Source organism: Abramis brama, assembly GCF_963993115.1.
Source record: "Abramis brama genome assembly, chromosome: 7".
NCBI lineage: Eukaryota > Metazoa > Chordata > Actinopteri > Cypriniformes > Leuciscidae > Abramis > Abramis brama.
The window spans coordinates 21,793,507-21,810,079 of record NC_139969.1 but is presented as its reverse complement, the minus strand read 5'-3'; the positions used below and the strand labels follow the sequence as shown (position 1 = coordinate 21,810,079).

Sequence of the window (16,573 nt, the reverse complement as noted above, 5' to 3'; positions counted from 1 at the left end):
TTCTGAAGACCGTGCTGGTCAGTGGTCACTCCTTGCTGTGCAATGGGAACTGAAGCGTTCAAGCTTAAACAAATAAATATATAAAGTGGTCCACGACTCATGGACTCTATTCCAAATCTGACAGACTGAAATTATTTATTGAAAATCTTCCTTTCCAGTAAGCTGTTAAACCACGAATGGATAATTGATTCAGTGAGTCAACTCAGGAACAGAGTAGTTTGATTCGTCCAAATCATTTTCAGAATTTTGTGAACCGAGTGATTCTTTGAAAAAGTCCAACAGTGACCTGAAAAGAATGATTCATTTAATAGAACTTTACAATTTGCTCTTATAGGATTTTAATGAATAACAGGGTTTGGAACATATTATGAACTATCCATTTAATACAGAGTTGTGGTAGCTGTTCACGCTTTAAATGTTGCAGAAGTGGCAGTTACAAGGGGAAAAAGTTTGGACATTTGCATAGGCTAATATTTAACTATAGCGGTTGCTGCTGGTTTTCCTTGAGTTGCATCAACCGTGTACATTAGTTTCTGTTGTGCCTCCGCCTCTATAAATAAACACCTTTCAGGCTGTCTTTCCCTTCCACTCAGCATAGTGCTGCCAATGTTAGTTGTCTGTCAGGCAGGTCAGTTGGACGGTGGGAACCATAACACGGTATTCTGCTCATGTTTGCTTGAACAACCGAAACCTGAGGGATGTGCAAGGTTGTTAACTCCTCTCTGCCCATCACACTCTCACTGACAGTTTGCACGCTGACCCTTTTTTTTTTTTTTTTTTATGAACCAAGATTGGAAGGTGGGGGGAATGTGTATCCTTCCTCTCTGAGAAGCAGGAAGGAGAAATAAAGAGCGAAACACATTTCCATAGACATTGTGTGACTGACATGTCTGCTGATGCAGCCGGAGAAAAGGGCCGTCCTGACAGTCTTGTCAGACAAAGCACAGGCCCAGCATGAGATGACTGAGGTGAAGGAGAGGGGGAAAGAGCCATGAGACCTCTGAAAAGAGAAGGGCTGAGTAAGGAAAATAGTCAAGACACCAGCTGTAGAATGAAACTATAAACCACAATAAATTAAGGTGTGTTCTTTAGCATTCACCTAGCCTTTATAAATATATATATATTTATCATTCAAGGCGAGTTGTCATCTAGGCTAGATCAAGAGAAAGTCATGTCTGGGTCTGAGAGCTTGAAGTGGGTTAATGCTCCCCCTGCTTGGTCTACTCATTGTCAGCGGTCAGTGTCATGCGATCACAGTTCCCCCATGCCTTTGATATGGTTCGATTTGGGATTGTGATCTGCTTAAGAGCTTCTGCTACAAATGGCAGAAGCTCGTACAGACAGACATCTTTCAGCATTGACAATGAAGGTTGTTGAAGCAATTTCAACTAAGCTCTCTGTGTTTGAGACCACCTTGGCGTGAAATGGAGTTTGGGAATGGCCATAAACACGATTTCTTTTCCCTCTGATGTAATGGGAACAACCAGCAGCCACTCAGAATTGACAGATCCAGTTTTTACCCTGAGGGATACTACCTTGAACGGCTAATATTACTCTAAATAGTGCAATTTTAAAAATTTAATCTACTAATTTTGGGTAATATCAATAATCATCATTAGATGAGCTATTTCTGTCTAGAGCCTGGTCTAAAAAAACAAATCAACGGAAAAAGAATAATTCTGTTGAATTAATGCTGGCAGCACACCAGAGAGGAACGGGGTCAACGCGTTGACTGAATTATCTAAGAAAGCACGTCTATTGATGTGGGTTTGTTGGTTTGTGTTGCCAGAACAGAAAATGCAGAATGGGAACCTGCTGATAAAAGCATTGTTGGCCATTTATGCAATATCTGACCCCTCTTTTTCCCAATGGCCTCACATCCTCGGCTAACAGACAGGCCACATTTCCGATCAATTTAACATGTAGTTTCACAAGTGTTGTTGTGTGGACTATCTACGGTTGGCAGCTTGTGTGAACTTGCTTTTTGCAAGTCAACATAAGGACAAGATATTACTCATCTCCAGACTGCCAAACCATGTACTCTCCATCAGCTTTTTGTGTGAATTATAAGCTGCGTTTTGATTCACAAGAATTCTACATATTGTGCAATGTTTCCTACGCACTGAGCAGGGGATATATAGAAATGTACTTAAAGGAATCGTTCTGCAAAATTTAAAATTCTGTCATCTACTCGCCCTCAAGTTGTTTCAAACCTGTATGAATTTCTTTCTTCTGTTGAACACAAAAGAAGATATTTTGAAGTATGTCGGTAACCAAACAGTTGATTGTACCCCATTGACTTCCATAGTACTTTTTTTTTCCTACTATGTGTATAGTATAAATTACCATACATAATATAATACAATAATATAATATCATTTTTATATATATATATATATATATATATATATATATATATATATATATATATATATATATAAAAAAATACACTAGCATTCAAAAGTTTCTCTTCGACAGCGATGCCATTGAACTTTCATTTTGCAGTAGCTCTGTATATTTTAAAGACAACATTTTAAAGATGGCTGCGCGCATGTTTCTCTGGCGCATAAGGTCTATTAAAACCAGGGTATGTGCGGTCTTGAAAATGAGTCACATTGTGTGGAACACCACTCATGTATGCTAATGTGACGGTTGATTTTTGTCTTAGTTTGAAGTCTAACCGTCTGTCTGTCAGTAGTTCTCACTGGAGCGGTAACAACAGAAAACATCCATACACACAATACTGATTTTATCTTTAGAGCAATGACATCTCTAAAGATATCACTCCCTTTTCACCGTTTTTTTGTAACCGCTTTCTGTCGGACAACGGTTGGTGATTGTGAGCAAGCTTTTGATAAACTCAACCAGGTGGTGTTTGGGTGAAGAATGCCACAACAATATGGCTTTGTCCTTTCTGTCTACATTGACCCTTTATTTTGCGTTTTTATTTATTTATTTAGGTGTTAGATGGAGTGTTGGATTTGAATCTCACACTTGGTTGGGTGCTGCTCATGAGAGATTGTACACAGCAACAGTTGTGTGATGGTGGACACCAGGGGTTTTTGTGTTTGTGTGAGCTGAGAAGCAATTAACTTGCTGCTGGAAACAGTGTGTTGTTTATTAAAGTCAACATGGAATCACAGTTTATTTACTTGATATGTGTTCCTGTTGTTATTGTGAATGATTCATCAGTGCACATTGTAATAAAACAATCTGTCTCCATTTATTTGCTCTGCCTCTGCAACTACTCTCCTTTCTGGGTGATGTCAAGTCTTAATTTTTAACCCTTCCTCTACAGTACTAATATGAAGTCCATGCCCCCCATCTTCAGTTAGTTCCTGATAGATAAAATCCTTCTTTTTAAAAAAAAAAGTATTAATACTTTTTCACTGTAGATACAGCACATTATGTAAAATGAGTTGCGAATAAAGAAATGTCACAAATACCTCGATTATGCAATCAGAGTATTATTGACACGTGTGCTTGTACTTTTGCTGACCATAAACTCTGTTCTCTTTAGGACCCTGCAGGAATATTTGAGCTGGTGGAACTCGTGGGCAATGGCACATATGGTCAGGTGTACAAGGTAAGAAACTTTCATTGTATTTTTGTAAATAATCACTTTTCCATAATTTTTGTTTGCACATCCACATCGTGGTTCCCTTATGCTTGGGGCCCAGTGAGGCTACCAATTCCACTCTGCGTGACACGGTCACCATTGACTTTTATTAGAATGGAAGAGAGCTGCATCAACGGTCTGTTTAACATACTTTTTTTTTTGTTCCACGAAAGAAAGTCCTACAGGGTGAGGTTGATTTTTTTCTGTGAACTTTCCCTGTAGCCCAGAAATGAGCTGTGGATCTCCTGATAGAGTATTAAACAGTTCAGTCAGACCAGGTCCTTGCACAGCCCACCAGAACAGCATGTGGCCACAAAGCTGCTCCATGCTGCGGAACCAGGACATATGCTGGGGAGGAGGAGGAGGAGGCAAGAACGAAGAGGGGTGGCCATGAGATAGTGGGGGAAGCAGTGGAGGAAGAGAGATGAGAGTTGGCTCTGTGCCGGAGTTAGCAGATAGAGCCTAAAAGAAGTTCTTTAGTGGGTGGAATGTGATAAGAGAGTGTCTGATGTGCATGCGTCTATCTTCGCCTTGAAGCTGCAGACAGACACACACGTTAACAGATTTGTGGAGCAAGACGATCTGTGCTCAGACGGGGAGGTGAATCTCTTCCGCTCTGCTGCTTTCTGCTTTCCTCTGTCGCTCCAGTTTGCCCTTCACGTCTCAGACATGCACAGCAGGACTGAGTGCACAGGTGTGCGAGGATGAACCTGGGTTGGTGTACTATAAGCACATCTCATCCACTTCAGCTAGGCTACACCTTTCTGCACTATCGTTAATGTCCCTTGCTTTGGATCCATACGGCACGGGGAATTATTTTACCCTAACTGTTAAAATGAGATGAGACGAGGCCTACTGGAAGTGAAGGTCATTCAGTCCTTGTGTTTATGGAGGTAACTGCAAAATGCCATCAGCCCATCTAGTCAGTTTTTGAAAGTAAGAATGGCATGATGATTCAGGGGCTGTGTGAGAGGGATTCAAACCTGTTCATGAAACTATCACTTACCCAATTGAGCCGGTGCAGCATTCATACCATTGATTCAGTTTGCATTAGCGTAGAGTTTCTCTTGAAAAGGGATGTCCAATCCTTCTCCTGTAGGGCTAACATCCTTCAGAGTTTGGCTCCAGCACACCTGCTTGCATGTTTTAGTAATCCTAAAGACCTTGATTAGGTCTAAGGTGTGTTTAATGTAGGCTGGTGCTGGTGACCCTCCAGGAGCTGGATTGGACAACCCCTGCTTATAATCAAACAAGGGGTCATGCAAAGTCTGTTTAAACACCTTTTCAATTTTATTTCATTTTGAGTGCCAAGTTATTGGTTGGAAATGTGACTTAGTAAAGCAGGGGTAGCTCCTGGATCCTGCAGAGTTCAGCTCCAACCCTTATCAAATACAGCTAAACTAGCTAGTGAAGGTTTTCAGAATTTTCTTAAGTAACAGATAGGTGTTGGAACTGAAGTCTGCTGGAAGGTAGACCTCCATGAGCAGTGTTGGCTATCTCTGTAGTAAAGAAATCTGTTTAGATATGGGTAGCTAACCTTGTTCCTGGAGGGCTGCCCTGCAGAGTTTAGCTTCAACCCTAATCAAACATGCCTGAACCCGCTAATCAAGGTGTTCAGTATTACTTGAGATTAACAGGCAGGTGTATTACAGCAAGTTTGGAACTGAAGTCTGCAGGAAGGTTATCCTCCCGGAGCAGGGTTGGCTACTCCTGTTTCAGACACTTAATTTTAAAACTGTCGCTAAAACTAGCAGAATTTTTCAGTTTAGCCTCAGGGCAGGTGAAGTTGTCGCCAGGGCAAGTAAACATTTATTAAAAGGCTGTTGGCTCAGAAAACCTGATGCTAACATGTATTGTCCTATTGTTTTGAGATTGTATGCTGTGTAAGAAAGCGTAGGATGGTCATTTCGGCTGTCCACAGGCAGTCGATGTAAGATCTGCCTGGTGAGAGACAACCTCCAGTGAGCACCTTTCATCATCTCATTCATAATAGAGCAGCAGCAGCTCCTCCAGTTCTTGGAAAGACAAGTCCGCAGACGTATCCCTGAGGTCTGACTGTCACCACCTTTCCTACACTGAGACTGCATTTTAGTGTGGGTCACTAATTCCATTCTGTCACATCCAGTTTATAATGAAGCCATCTCTGTCATGGCTTTTATGGGTGCTCACAAGCACCCTCATACCCTTTTGCATAGCTCTCAACATTGCTGTCTACTTAGGCCTGCTGCCCTGTCCAAAGTGTCGACACAGAAGAGGCTTTAGGTCCCCACTTGGATCAGGACCCTTGAAGGAGAACTGAGGTTTAGTTGATGTTGAGGAGTTTGTTTGCCGTAAGATTTTCAGCTCTGCTTGGGACATTACTACTTTTGTTGCAGGAGAAGAAGCTCTTTGGACAAAAAGAGATGTGGGCACTTCTGGCTCAGTAACTGCAGTGGCTCACCTGAGAGCAGAATCCTGGTGCTCTCGAGTTATTTTGGATGACATTGACCTATTTTTGGCTTTGCTGCGGGATAAAAATATCTCTATCTAAATGTCTTCTTGTGCAGTAGAGACACTGAGCAGAGGCACCAGCTCTAAAGATCTGTGTAGAAAAGCTCTCAACTCCTTTTCTTTTTTCCTTTTTTATTTTCTATTCTTTTTTATTTCTGTCTTATTCTTTGTCACAATATGTGGCAATCTTTGTCAAAATAATGCCTGCATGTTAAATATGTCTGTGTTGTTGTTTATGTCTAATATTTCTAAATATTGTTCGAAGTGCAGTCACGAAAAATGCGGTCTATGAATTCAAACTTACTTTTTTTTTCAAGCAATGGACTTTCATTGAACTTATATTTTGAGACAAGAATCTTGTTGACAGTTTTATGTCTTTCACAGATAATCAGGGAAATGTCAAGTCATTTGTGTTCAAGTCACCATGTCATGCTTAGATTGCATGATATTCTCATTTACATCTGTTTGTGAGCAGCCTAGATAAAATTCCAGCATTACATTTTTTTTTTTTTTTTATGTAGACCATTATAATGCAGTTTTACAATTCCCCTTTCCCCATGCACGTAAGAGCCTTTGAAACGGGTCAGAATAATGCCTGTTGAAGTTGAAATAAACCACATCATGTCACATTGACTCATGCAGCTCATGAGGGTGATGATCCTGGGTGGAGCCACAATACCTGAACTGAATGCTTTTGCCTTGTTGGTTTGTTATGTTGTTGTGTCAACTGATGATGACTCAGATTCCTTACCGAGCTTGTATATCTGTGTTGGTTTCGGGTCTGTAGGGTGATGTCTGCTATAAACATGACTGAGAGACTTTGGTCCAGATTCCTCAACACTAATTCATGGTGCACCCTTTGTTGAATAATTAGGTCTCTTTATCCGAAGACAGAAACCAACCATATTCTCTTTCTCTTTATGTTCTGATTCAGCCAGTAATATTTTGTAATTTTCAACAGCAATTTGGATACCACAATCTTTATATAAAAAGTTGCAATTGTTTACTATTTCCCAAGTAAACAATTCTTCAAAATTGTAGGTAATCATTCAAGACGGGTAAAGCCAGCAAAAAAAGAAAACAAAATGGAGCAAGTTAAAACAATAGTGCAAATATTTTTAATATATCTGACAGCAGTACCAAGTGTTCAAGTAGACATTCAGAAATTGAAAAAATACAAACATTACATTTTATTAAATCCTATTTATTTAAGAACTAAGATCATTAAACGTTCAATTTCAGTCACTTTTTGTCATCCCAAGAAGGAAATTGTAAGCAAATATAGAAAATGATTAACTGACATTGTAAGCATGTCTTTGTATACATTTTATTCTTTCTAAATATATTTTAGTTATATTTTTTTAGTTATATCCTATTTTTTTTCCTTTTTTTTTTCTTGTATGAATCCAATTTCCATGTGACTTTACGTGGGTTCTTAAGGCATATTATTGTATGTGTATTAGGCTTAAACTGTAAGTGGAAAATTAAGTCGTCACACAATTTATTTATTTTTGACAATTAATTCAGGCAAAATTACAATTGTAAGTAATGTTGATTGGATGCTTTCAGAGTTTAACTCTATGGTTCTTCCCCCGTCTAGTCTAGGCCCAACTTATTGTTTAACATCCTAGTTTAAAGCTGCTGACAGACTGTCAGTATTCAAGTAGCATAAGCAGTCAGCCACAGGTCACTTGATCTCACCATGCGCCGTTAACGTCTGTTAACAGTGAATCTGCCAAAGCTTGTTTCAAGCTTGTACATGTTTCAGTCAGATTAGCATTATCTAATCTTTCACTATAATGCTCAAGCAGTCATATGATTTTGTAAGTCTGTTGGAGCAGTAATTTTTTGACTTGACGTGACCCTGTTTCTGAAACCAGCTCTGCTTTGGTATGATTATTGATGAATCCTAGGTGAAGCAAACATTTACATGCTGCATTTTTATATGTGTTTTTTTTATTTTATTATTATTTTCCACGCTTTGCTGGTTATAATTACTTTCCAGAATTACATCAGTAATATAAAAACTGCTATTGTCATGATAGAAGGACGGAAGCAATCGCAAGTAGCTCAAAACACTCTTTATTTGACAATCAGTGAGAACACAGTAATCCAGGGTGGAACAGGATAGCGGCGCAGGGACTTTGATGGTCAGATGAGTGCTGTGGTGAAGAGTGGTGATGACGGTGACAAGTCCAGAGTGAAACATCCACAGGAACAAGAACAGGCAACGACGAGACACTGGAACTGGAACAAGACGAACCACACACTGGGAACCACATAGAACGATCTGACAGAGGAAATGAGAATTGAGTGAGTATTTATATATGTGCTGAGATGAGCTGCAGCTGGTGACGGGAGTGATGAACTTGATTGCCGATGAGTGAATAATCAGCTGACACACCCACACAATCAGCACACAACAACAGAAACACGAGACAAGGAAGAGACATAGGATTTATGAACCGTGACAGTACCCCCTCCCCTAGGAACGCCTCCTGGCGTTCCCAGGCTCCCTTACCTGCCGATTGTAATCATCGATAAGAGAGTGATCCAGGATGTCTCTGGCCGGTACCCAACTCCTCTCCTCCGGACCGTAACCTTCCCAGTCCACCAAGTACTGAAATCCGCGTCCCCTCCGCCTTGAGTCCAGAACACGACTGACCGAATAAGTTGGTTCCCCATCTACGAGTCGCGGCGGGGGGGGAACCGGGACTGGCGGATTAATGCGAGCAAAAAACACGGGCTTGATTTTGGATACGTGAAAGACGGGATGAATCCTCCTGTACACTGGAGGAAGATTGAGACGGACTGTCACCGGACTAATGATTTTAGTGACAGAGAATGGGCCAATAAATTTAGGAGCAAGCTTATTAGAAACAGAGCGGAGAGGAATGTCCTTGGTAGAAAGCCACACTTTAGAACCGACGACGTACACGGGAGGCTTCCGCCGGTGGCGATCGGCTTTGGCCTTAGTGCGCGCCCCCACTTGGAGTAGAGTCTCACGGGCTCTAGTCCAAGTGCGGCGACACCTCTGGACGAAGGCGTGGGCGGAGGGAACCGCGACTTCGGATTCCAGACTAGGAAAAATAGGTGGCTGGTACCCTAAACTACACTCAAACGGTGATAGGCCCGTGGATGACACTGGCAACGTGTTGTGGGCGTACTCCACCATAGACAATTGTTGGCTCCAAGAGGAAGGATTCTTGGACACTAAACATCGCAACGTTCTCTCCAAATCCTGGTTGGCTCGCTCAGTTTGACCATTGCTCTGGGGATGAAACCCAGAGGACAGACTGACAGTCGCACCCAGGCACTTACAAAACTCTCGCCAAAATTTGGACACAAATTGGGGTCCCCTGTCAGAAACCACGTCTATCGGGAGGCCATGTAACCGAAAGACGTGATTAACGACAATCAACGCTGTCTCCTTGGCTGAGGGTAATTTGGGCAAGGGTATGAAATGGGCCGCCTTCGAGAACCGGTCCACCACGGTCAAAACTACCGTGTGACCCTGGGAGGGTGGGAGGGCGGTGACAAAATCTAGAGCGATATGGGACCAGGGTCTCGAAGGCACCGGCAGCGGTTGGAGTAACCCATCTGGGGAACGATTGGAAGTCTTACCCGTGGCACAAACTGAGCAAGCCAGAACAAAATTGTGAACGTCACGAGCCATGAGAGGCCACCAGAATCGTTGCTTGACCAAAAATTTAGTACGATTTACTCCTGGATGGCAAGCCACATTGGAACAATGTCCCCACTGAATAACGCTGGACCGTAAACTCTCAGGCACAAACAAACGATTCGATGGACAACGAGTCGGAGGCGTTACCCCTTCTAAGGCCTTCTTGACCTTCGATTCGACCTCCCATATGAGTGTAGAGACGAATAGAGACTCTGGTAAAATGCACTCGGGAGTAGACGGGCGTTCGGAACGGTCAAAAATACGTGATAAAGAATCGGGTTTGATGTTCTTGGAACCCGGGCGGTACGAGAGAGTAAAATCAAAACGACCGAAAAAAAGAGCCCACCGAGCCTGCCTGGAGTTTAATCTTTTAGCCGTCCGAATATATTCCAAGTTCTTGTGATCGGTCCAGACGATAAAAGGTACCCCCGACCCTTCTAACCAGTGGCGCCATTCCTCCAATGCTAATTTGACTGCCAACAACTCTCTGTTGCCAATGTCATAATTACGCTCCGCAGGGGACAAACGATGAGACAAAAACGTGCAAGGATGCATCTTATCGTCTGAAGGAGAACGCTGGGATAACACTGCACCTACCCCCACCTCTGACGCATCGACCTCCACCATGAACTGACGTGAAGGATCAGGGGTTATCAGGATGGGGGCTGAAACGAAGCAACCCTTAAGTTTGGCAAACGCAGCCTCGGCTGCGTCTGACCACCTGAACGTCGTTCTGGGGGAGGTCAAGGCGGTCAGAGGTGCGGCTAGTTGGCTGAAGTTGCGAATGAAACGCCGGTAGAAATTGGCGAATCCCAGAAACCTCTGTAGGGCCTTACGGGAATCTGGACTTGGCCATTCTACCACAGCCTTGATCTTCTCAGGATCCATGCGCATTCCCTCAACCGACACGATGTAACCTAAAAAAGGAACAGACTGTGCATGAAAATCGCATTTCTCCGCCTTGACAAAAAGCCCATTCTCTAGCAATCTCTGGAGCACTTGTCGGACGTGTTGCACATGTTCCTGGAGAGACGAAGAAAAAATCAATATGTCATCCAGGTAGACATATATGAACTGATCGACCATGTCTCGCAACACGTCGTTGACAAGTGCTTGGAAAACCGCTGGGGAGTTGGACAGCCCGAAGGGCATGACCAAGTATTCAAAGTGCCCCCTGGGGGTGTTAAAAGCAGTTTTCCATTCATCCCCCTCCCTGATGCGGACCAAATGATAAGCATTCCGTAAATCCAATTTTGTGAAAATGGACGCTCCCTGCAACCTCTCGAAGGCTGAAGACATCAACGGCAAAGGATAAGTATTCTTTACCGTGATGCTGTTCAGCCCCCGGTAGTCAATACAAGGTCGCAGGGACCCGTCCTTCTTCCCCACAAAAAAGAACCCCGCCCCCGCTGGAGAAGAGGAAGGACGGATGAACCCAGTTGCTAAAGAATCAGAAATATATTTCTCCATGGCCTGCCTCTCTGGGACAGAGAGTGAATACAACTTGCCCTTAGGCGGAGACGTACCTGGCAGTAACTCTATAGCACAGTCATAGGGACGATGCGGGGGAAGAGAAGCAGCCCGAGACTTACTGAACACTTCCTTCAGGTCCAGGTACTCCGTGGGCACGTTAGATAAATCCACTGCCTCCTCCTGAAACACAGGGACAGAAACAGACGGACAAGCAGACACAAGACAAGACTCATGACAAAAACTGCTCCACGCAGACACAGAATTGGATAGCCAGTCCACTTTGGGGTTGTGACGGGTGAGCCAGGGGTGACCAAGGACGATGGGTGCGAGGGGAGTGTCCAGAATGTAAAATGAGGTAGTTTCTGTGTGGTTTCCTGATGTGATGAGAGTGATGTCTTCGGTGATGAATGAGATGGTGGGGAGTTCCTGGCCGTTGAGAGCGTGTACAGAAATCTTGTGAGTGAGGGGTCTGAGGGGAACTTGGAGTTTGTGTGCAAATGAACGGTCCATGAAATTACCTTCTGCCCCAGAATCCAACAGTGCTTGACAATCGTGAAGGTGATTTGACCATCTCAGTCTTACCGGAAGGAGAGTCGATGTGGATGAGGACTTCTTGGCGGAGATCCCACCCGATAGTAGCCTCATACTTACTATCGGGCTGGGCCTTTTAACGGGCAGTTATAGGCGAAATGGCCCGCGCCTCCACAGTACATGCAAAGGCCCTGGGATCTCCGCCTTTCCTTCTCCTCCCGGGAAAGCCGGGCTCGACCCACCTGCATGGGCTCGTGATCGCAGACAGGGCTGACCGCGTCCCCGCCTCCAAAACGTTGGCCCTCGAACCCTCCTGTGGGACGACTGGGCATAGTGCGACGAGTCATTCGTGATAACCGTGCGTCTACTCTTAACGCCAACGCGATCAGGCCGTTGAGTGAGGTGGGAAGGTCCATGGCGTAAATCTCCTTCTGGACGCGGTCAGCCAACCCATGCAGGAACATATCCCACTGCGCCTCCTCGTTCCATTGGCTCTCCGCCGCTAGAGTACGAAACTCGATGGAGTAGTCCGAAACAGATCTCTCTCCCTGTTGCAAATCGGCCAGCATCCTTGCTGCCTCTCGTCCCGCGACGGACCGGTCGAAGACCCGTTTCATTTCGGCGGAGAGCTCCAGGAACGAGGCACAGCATGGGTCTTGATTCTCCCACACCGCTGTCCCCCAGAGTGCCGCCTTCCCAGTCAGCAGCGTCAAGACAAAAGCGACCTTGGTTTGCTCATTGTTGAATGTCCTGGGCTGAAGAGAAAAGTGCATGGAGCATCGTGTTAAGAAAGCTCGACAGAAGTTTGGTTCACCTGCATATGACTCAGGAACTGGTAGGCGGGGCTCCGACTGGGAAGGGTTCTCTGGTGGTGGTGGGGGAACCGGCGGTGTGGGGGGCGCAGCGGGACCTCGCAGATGTTGAAGCTGTTGGGTGAGCCCGGACACCTGCGCCACTAGAGCCTGGACAGCGCGAGCTGTATCGCTGAGGTTCTTCTCCTGGGAATCCATTCGAAGTATGCTGCTGTTGACGAATTCCTCCAGCGATCTGGTGGAGCTACTCGCTGCTTCCATTGAACGGTCAGATCGTTCTGTCATGATAGAAGGACGGAAGCAATCGCAAGTAGCTCAAAACACTCTTTATTTGACAATCAGTGAGAACACAGTAATCCAGGGTGGAACAGGATAGCGGCGCAGGGACTTTGATGGTCAGATGAGTGCTGTGGTGAAGAGTGGCGATGACGGTGACAAGTCCAGAGTGAAACATCCACAGGAACAAGAACAGGCAACGACGAGACACTGGAACTGGAACAAGACGAACCACACACTGGGAACCACATAGAACGATCTGACAGAGGAAATGAGAATTGAGTGAGTATTTATATATGTGCTGAGATGAGCTGCAGCTGGTGACGGGAGTGATGAACTTGATTGCCGATGAGTGAATAATCAGCTGACACACCCACACAATCAGCACACAACAACAGAAACACGAGACAAGGAAGAGACATAGGATTTATGAACCGTGACAGCTATGTGTTAGTCATAATGTCCTACGCTGCCCTCTTAATTTGAGGGTTAATATGTTGCTAAACATGCCTAAATATTTAGATTAGTTTCATTTTAGAGACTTAATATTAACATTTTTATATTCACAGATCAATCATGACCAGATTAAACAATAATATTAAACATTTTCTTAATTTTATTCATCATATTTTAAATGTTTAATATGTTGGGGTGTGGTTTGTCATGCCTATACTTGTCCTTGGCAAAAAACAGCTCTTGAAACAAAATCCCCTTGCTACATCACCAACCAGATGGTCCACTGGAGACTTTGCAGTCACCCAAAGAATGACATTTGTGCTAAGGGAAACAGGTAGTTGTTTTTCTGTAACGTATTTTACCAGAACCGTGCCCATACAGGATAGTGTGTTCTGCCCGTGACGTTAATAACGGTTGCGCATACTTGTGATTAAGCATGGCGTAATTATAGCAGTTTTAGAAACGTGTGCACAGGTACGAGAAATGGCACAAATTAATTCCTCTCCCATCATTTGATTTCCTTGAACACTACCAGTCAAGAGTTTGGACGCCTTTTGACTGAATTTGAGTCGCTGACATAAAATACTTTTAGTGAGGTTCACATGTCCTGTGGTGTGGAATGTGGATTTGATTATACTCCATTTAAAACTATTTAAACAGCATTTTGTTAATTATTTTATAATTATTAGGCATCCAGCTTTTATGAGATCATATCAACTGTTACCCAATTCACGTTTCTCATGATGTAACCTTTTGTTCTGAAGGGTAGTAGCTCTAATGTTTATTAGTTGTATTTCATAAAGTAGATCAGCTTTTGACTAGTAGTGTATGTAAAGTTTTTGAAAGACTACAATTTAAAAGGCCTGACCTATGAGATGAAATGAATGTTCCTAAAATTTGCTTCTGGGTGGATTTCTTCTTTATTTCCCCCTCTCTTTGTGTGGTCTAATGCTGAAACATCCTTCTAGACAGTCTCATTGTATTTATATCATCATGGGGGATAACATTTGCAGTTAGATTTATTAGCTCTGGCCTACAACCATCAATCTTGCTCTTAAAAAAACACACATTTAATCTCATTCTCATTCTGTCCTTCTCTTTGTAAGTTAATTCCCTTTATTCCACAGTTCTCAGAAACAGAACCTCTGTCCTTCTAATACATATTTCTCTTTTTCTTCATCTGACTTTCTTATGTGGTTAAACACGCTACTACTTTTATATATAGTGATGTCGAATCGCTAAAAGTTCTGAAGATAGAAAAGATTGTTAAATCTGAATAATTTAAAGCTCTTCCTCAGAGCCCGCTGAATATTTCATGGGGCTTTTCAGTGCTGAGGTTCTTCTCTAACACACATATTTGCTTGTGTATGTTGCCTGTTGCTAAAATTCTACTAGAGGGAATGATGAGCTCATGCGGGGAAGCCTTGTTAATTACAATTCTTACCCTGTAAATAATTAATGCCACGATAACATGGGAGAGGCGGTGGAGAACAACGAAGACATGGAGGAACCGAAGAGGAGGTGGAGGAAGAATGTTGGTTTTGCTTCCTTGGTTTAGTTTGTGTCTAACTAGGATGTGTTGGAGGCAGCTCCCTGGGGGGGCGAAGGCAAATGAGGCATTCGTGGTGTTGGAGGCAGGCCTGTGATGAGGGGTGATTAAGCTGCCGATTGCCCCACTGCTACAGTAATTAAAGCAGCTCGCTATCTCTGTTGTGCTCTGCTATTTGCCCATTCATGGAAATGCATGACTGGAGGAGGAAGAGGTAGTTTTAAACAGCCCGAGCTCCTCTACCCCCTCACCAACAGGTCCCCGAATGACAGATGGTGTGCATCCTGGCATTTGCCCGCTATGCTCTAAGCGCTCGGGCATGAGGCAGTGCTTCTTGTTGGCATGTGAGTTCCCTTCTCCGCCTATTGAAAAACATTTCCTAATCATGAATGAACAAAGCTTATATTTCCTTATTGGTGCCTATAACTCATGAGTGGTATTTTAATTGACAGTAATGGTGAACTAATGTATTGTTGTCCAGGAATTAGGCAGAGGCCTTATGGAATGATGCATGTATTTATCTTCCTTATGGCAGTGTGTACCACCTGCTCCCCCAGCATGCTTTATTATTATTTAAATAGCTAGATTGCATATCGCCCTGAAGATTAGGGGCAGATTAAAAATGAATATGTAATCATTTTATCCATATCCTTCATGATCGACCGCTTTCATTTGCTGATTTGGAAGTGTGGATCAAGGAGATTGTATGTAATTTTTTTTTCCTTTGGTCTGATCTGATAGCCTCACCTCCTGTGCCACTGTGCCAGCAAGAACTTTAAAGCTCTAAATTTGATAGATGTCTGTCTTGTAAGAAGCTCTTTTGAAGTCAAATACTGTTTTGAAACAGCTACAGTAAACTGAGGCTATTGAAGGGTTCTACAATATGGAAGTATGCAATTATAATTGTATTTAATTTGTATTTTTTGCACAGAATTATGAATGAACAATGGATCTCAATCTTAAAATTAAACCAATATTTTGACACACAATGCAACGAAAAAACTAAATCTACTGTATGTTCTAATTTATGTAGTGGGCTCTTTTATGTAACATTTGTATAATGGAGTATAAAACATACTTTTGTAACAACGTCTCACTCATTTTGAATAATTAAATTCGAATGATTCACAAGAGTGAATTGAATCCAGCTTGTTCGCTCTAAAGCTTCGAATGCAGTAGACCTACATGTGACCATAAAATTACATTTTTGACATGTTACATACTGGTTAGAAAAAGCCTTTTGCTGGAATAGCTACAGTTAGTATTTTGAAAACATTGCTACTTTTATTTGGTACTGCTAGTGCAGTGAGACAGAATTCCTGCTGTTCATGACACGGCACTTTTACTTCTCAAGCCAAAGCCGAGGAGGCTAATAAAATATTTAGGAGATTGTTTGGTGGTGTTTGTGTGCATGTTATTGTTAGTGCATGACTTTTGCGATTCTCCAGTCAGAGGAGAGGAAACAATTTCCCTTCTTGGTGACTGTGTTCATCACATGGGTTTATTTTGTTTTAATGTGTCACATGAGGTTTGTGGTTGCTCAAGTAGTTTGTATTGCACCAGTCCAGCACAGCGCTTCCCCTGCGTACACCATGTTAAGAGCAGTTCATGAAGAGAGATGTCTACCAGTAATTCATCTTGTTGTTTGTCTCAACCTTTTCCAGAAGATGATGAAGCATTGC

At 43.1% G+C, this 16,573-nt stretch overlaps 1 protein-coding gene across 7 annotated transcripts in view; it reads left to right on the top strand.

Annotated features, from left to right (window-relative positions):
- Positions 1-16,573, top strand: part of tnika (TRAF2 and NCK interacting kinase a) — an 87,639-nt gene that overhangs the window by 7,932 nt on the left and 63,134 nt on the right. For all 7 annotated transcript variants that reach the window (XM_084118903.1, XM_084118902.1, XM_084118899.1 and 4 more), the window contains exon 2: positions 3,521-3,586. In XM_084118903.1, the coding sequence (XP_083975029.1) occupies positions 3,521-3,586 (66 nt within the window). The remainder of the gene's footprint in view (positions 1-3,520; positions 3,587-16,573) is intronic.